Source organism: Momordica charantia, assembly GCF_013281855.1.
Source record: "Momordica charantia cultivar OHB3-1 chromosome 10 unlocalized genomic scaffold, Mcharantia_2.0 BLBB01000010.1, whole genome shotgun sequence".
In the NCBI taxonomy this organism is placed as follows: Eukaryota; Viridiplantae; Streptophyta; class Magnoliopsida; order Cucurbitales; family Cucurbitaceae; genus Momordica; species Momordica charantia.
Window position 1 is genome coordinate 8652708 of NW_028275158.1, and position 4891 is coordinate 8657598.

The 4891-nt window shown below is 40.2% G+C and overlaps 1 protein-coding gene across 1 annotated transcript; it reads left to right on the forward strand.

The window, feature by feature from the left end:
• The first annotated feature begins 2344 nt into the window (after positions 1-2344).
• On the forward strand, positions 2345-3983 carry LOC148208490 (uncharacterized). The gene is made up of 3 exons (XM_088118775.1): positions 2345-2631; positions 2775-2922; positions 3159-3983. Exons 1-3 carry the CDS (start codon positions 2345-2347, stop codon positions 3981-3983), a joined length of 1260 nt encoding a protein of 419 aa, XP_087974901.1.
• Positions 3984-4891: the final 908 nt, after the last annotated feature.

Sequence of the window (4891 nt, forward strand, 5' to 3'; positions counted from 1 at the left end):
AATAACATTCGATTAAAAAAGTAAATAATTTAAAATAATAACATTTTTTTAATGCTTTTATTCACCTTCGATAAAAAGAAGCTTATTTTTTTAAGGATTTTTAAATAACTTCTAACTTTGATAGAATGTTTTTAGCTATATTAAAAAAAAGTTAATTCATATTTTTTTCAAAGGTTTTCGATAAACTTCAATAATAAAAATATTTTTTTTTAAAAAGATCTTCAAAATAATTTCCATAAAAGATAATCCAATTTCCAAAGATTTATGAAATTGGTTCATAATTGTGTATTTTTTCCGAAGGTTTTAAATAACCTTCGATAAAACGTGCATAACTTTCGAAAGTTTCTAAGACTTTTATTTCTTGTTTTTATTTTCTTTATTCTTTGTCAATCTCAACTTCGTTTATTTATTTGTTTCTTTCGTTTCTTTTTAAATATTGCATTGTGATGAACCTATTTCCGTTCTTAAGAAAAATATAAATAAAAAAATCAAGCTATTACAACTAATTTGAATAGGTTACCATTTAACTACAAAGTGTATAAAACATTATACATTTTGCAGGTTTTATAATAATAATAAAATATTATATATCTTGTTCTACTAAAAAAATTAATATTATATATTCTTTCGACGATTTTTAATAACCTTCAATAAAAGATAATATCTTTTTCTATTGTTTTTAATAACCTTTGATAAAAAAAAAGTAAATAATTTAGAATAATAACCTTTTACCAAGGTTTATAGTCAAAGACTTTGAATATTTGTTGATAAATGTACTATTTTTCAAAGGTTTTGAATGACCTTCGATAAATAGTGAGTAATTTTCGAAGGTCTTCGAAATATCTTCCATAAAATATAACACAATTTCTAAAGGTTTATAAAATTTGTTCATAAATGTGTATCTTTTTCGAACGTTTTTAATAACCGTCGATAAAAAGTGCATAACTTACGAAAGTTTCTAAAACCCTTCGATAAAAGATCATAAATTTCAATGGCTTTAAATATTTGTTGATAAATTTACTATTTTTCAAAAGTTTTCAATAACCTTTAGATAAAAGGTGGTCGAAACATCACAATCTTTTTGTAGTGAATGTCACATTAAATTATATTACCCATTGATATATCAACATCCATATCAAGTATAGCACTAGTATATCAACACTCATACTTAGGTATATCAATAATATAACAAATCAAATATATCAATGATACATGAAATAATGTATATTAGTGGTATATAAATAAGGTATATATTATTGTTATAGAGAACAAAAACGACCTAAAACGAGACAAGGAATTGAAGCTTGAGATCATCGATTGGGGGAGACCGGCCCGAGGTGTAACGGGCCGGCCCAAAGAACGACCTAGCGCCGAGGCAGAGAATGAGGAAAGGGATCGGCGGAGAACCAACTAAGCCGAGAGGGCTCGGTCCCGACGCCTGCTCGGCCCACAGCCCAGCCCGTGAATCTCCCGCCTGCGATCAACGATCTCTCGGGCCCTGCAACGCTGAATTAGGGTTTGGCTACGGAGGTTCTGGAATCATCTTCACGGCTATAAGTAGCAGTGAAATCCAACCCTGAACAGGCAAGTGACTGATCCCTAGCTAACTATTTTCTCAACTCTCCCTCGCTAACTTAAGCATCGGAGCCCGTATGACTAAGGTCACACCGATTTAGATCGGTTTGATTTTACAGGTATCGGTTCCCTTATCATCAAGTTAGGTGTGTGCGAAAAGAGGAGCCGGTGGGTCAAAATCCACGCATCAACAATTGGCGCCGTCTGTGGGGAAACGATGCAGTAAAGCAAGCTTCGTTGAAGCAAAATCTCGATCTGAGGCAAAACCTGATCCGAAAGTGACATGAATCTTGATGAGAGCCATCAGTGCTTCAAAAAGAAGAACCTGAAAGAAGTGGTCGATCACTCGGGTGAGGCAGGACCGAGCCATGATCATCAACTTAATCCAAACACCCTTGACAGGGGAGAACCATTGTCGGGCCTAAATAAAGCAACAGACCTCTCAGGTGAGGTAAGGCCGAGCCCTGGTCATCGACTTAATCCGACCACCCTTGACAGAGGAGAACCAGTGACGAGCCTGAATGAAATGACCGACCTCTCGGATGAGGTAAGGTCGAGCCCTGGTCATCGACTTAATTCGACCACCCTTGACAGGGAAGAACTGGCTGAGGAGGTAGAATCTGTCCTTCTGACAGCCGAAGATCGACGGGTCAACATCGGAACCAGGTTGGGGAATGAGGAAAGAGAAAGCCTTATAAACTTCCTCAGAAGCAATGCCGACGTGTTAGCATGGTCGCTGAAGAACATGCCAAGAATCGATTGAGGAGTCATGGTACATCGACTCAACGTCGACGAGAGCTGTAAGCCAGTGAAACAGAAGCGTCGCACGTTCAACCAAGAAAGGAACGAGATTGTAGCTGAACAGGTGGAGGAGCTACTGAAAGCAGGCTTCATTCGGGAAGTACATTATCCCCAGTGGATATCCAACGTAGTGCTGGTAAAGAAGCCAAACGACAAATGGAGAATGTGCATCGACTTCACGGACCTAAATAAGGCCTGTCCAAAGGATTCTTTTCCTTTGCCTCGAATAGACCAACTGGTTGATGCCACTGCAGGGCATGAAAGATTGAGTTTCATGGATGCCTACTCTAGATATAATCAAATCAAGATGCATGTACTGGATCAGGAGAAAACCTTTTTTGTCACGAGTCGAGGCTTGTATTGCTACACCGTGATGTCTTTCGGATTGAAGAATGCAGGTGCAACCTACCAACGAATGGTAAATCGGATGTTTGCAGCCTTAATCGGCAAAAATATGAAAGTCTACGTAGACGACATGCTAGTAAAGAGTTGAAAGAACGAGCGACACGAGGAGGATTTGGCAAGAGCATTCGACGTCTTGCGAAAGTACAAGATGAAGCTAAATCCCACCAAATGCACGTTTGGAGTGACCTCCGATAAGTTCCTGAGATTTTTAGTACACCAAAGGGGAATTGAAGCCAATCCAGATAAGATAAAAGTTGTTCTGGAGATGGATCCACCTAAAACTTTAAAGCAGCTACAGGGACTTAATGGAAGGATAACAGCACTCAACAGATTTTCATTAGCCGTTCAAATGACATGTGCTCAAAATCTTGAGGAAGAAAGGGCAATTTGAATGGACGGAAGAGTGTGAGGCTGCCTTTAAGGAGCCGAAACAGTACCTGGGGGCAGCCCCACTCCTCTCAAAGTCGACCGTGGGTGATGAACTCTACTTATACATAGCTGTATCCAACACTGCAGTGAGTTCCGCGTTGATAAAGGAAGAAGATGGACGGCAGTCTCCAATCTACTACACAAGTAAAGCAATGGTAGATGCAGAGCTTAGATACCCACAAATGGAGAAACTGGCATTAGCACTGGTCACTTCGACTCGGAGACTACGCTCGTATTTCCAAGCTCATAGAATAATTGTCCTCACCAACTTTCCCTTACGGCAGATCTTGCAAAAACCAGACACTTCTAGGCGACTGGTAAAGTGGGCTGTAGAGCTCAGCGAATACGACATTCACTATAAGCCAAGAACTGCCATGAAAGGGCAGGCCATGACAGACTTCATAGCAGAATTAACACCAACAGAACCTCAAGTATATAGTATCGACCCACAATTGGTTGAGGAAGAGCAACCCTGGACACTCTACATAGATGGGTTCTCAAATTTCCAAGGATGCGGGGCAAGACTCCTACTAATCTCTCCAGATAAAGAAAGATTCAAATATGCGCTACGATTCAGCTTTCATGCATCCAACAACGAAGCCGAGTATGAAGCTCTACTAGCAGGACTAAAAGTGGCCAGGTACATTGGGGTCAGGAACATACTGATACTCAGTGATTCACAACTGATTGTAGGTCAGGTGAAAGAGGAGTTCCAGGCTAGAGAACCGCGAATGGCGAAATACCTTTCACAGATAAGAAACCAGCTCGACTAGTTCTCAAAATATGAGATTCGACAAATTCCACGTGCTCAAAACGTCAACGTCGATGCGTTAGCTCGACTAGCTGCAGCTTATGAAATCGACCTAGGCAAAACTGTACCGGTCGAGATTCTACTCGAACCAAGCATAGAAGCTCAGGAAGCAATGGATGTCGACGAGCAAGGGCAACCAGAAGAAAACTGGAAGAACCATTTGATCAAATATTTGAGAGATGGGATCCTGCCTACTGAAAAGATAGAGGCCCAACAGCTATAACGACTAACAGCCAGATATGTGCTTAAATACGACAATCTGTACAAAAGAGGCTACTCGTTGCCGCTTTTAAAATGTCTAATGCCTGACGAAGCTGACTACGTCATGAGAGAGATACATGAGGTGTTTGTGGGAGCCATTCTAGAGCACGATCCCTAAGTCACAAGATAGTTCGACAAGGGTACTACTGGTCGACTATGCTAAACGACACGAAGCAATTCAATAAAAAATGCGACAAATGCCAACGGTTTGCAACCGTACCTAGACAACAATCAAAGCCTCTAATAAGCATAATGAGTCCTTGGCCCTTTGCTCAATGAGGAATATACCTTATAGGGCCTCTCCCACTAGGAAAGGGCCAGACCAAATTTGCAGTACTGGCAGTCAACTATTTTACTAAATGGGCCGAAGCCAAAGCCCTAGCTACAATTACTGAGAAAAAGGTCACCGACTTCATCTGGAAGAAAATAATTTGCCGCTTCGGAATACCCTACACCATTATCAGTGATAATGGGAAGCAGTTCGACAATGATGCCTTTCAAGAATTTTGCAGGGAGTTGGGCATTAAGCACATCTGTTCTTCTCTAGCACATCCGCAGGCTAATGAGCAGGTTGAAGTAGTTAACAAAATCATCAAAAGAACTCTGAAG

Bases quoted from the DNA above. Each gene is read 5' to 3' on its own strand.
- LOC148208490 (XM_088118775.1), top strand. From the start codon at position 2,345: ATGGTACATCGACTCAACGTCGACGAGAGCTGTAAGCCAGTGAAACAG. The intron at 2,632-2,774 runs GCATGAAAGATT...TGAAGAATGCAG, and splicing joins CTGGTTGATGCCACTGCAGG to GTGCAACCTACCAACGAATG. The intron at 2,923-3,158 runs GTACAAGATGAA...ATCTTGAGGAAG, and splicing joins GCATTCGACGTCTTGCGAAA to AAAGGGCAATTTGAATGGAC.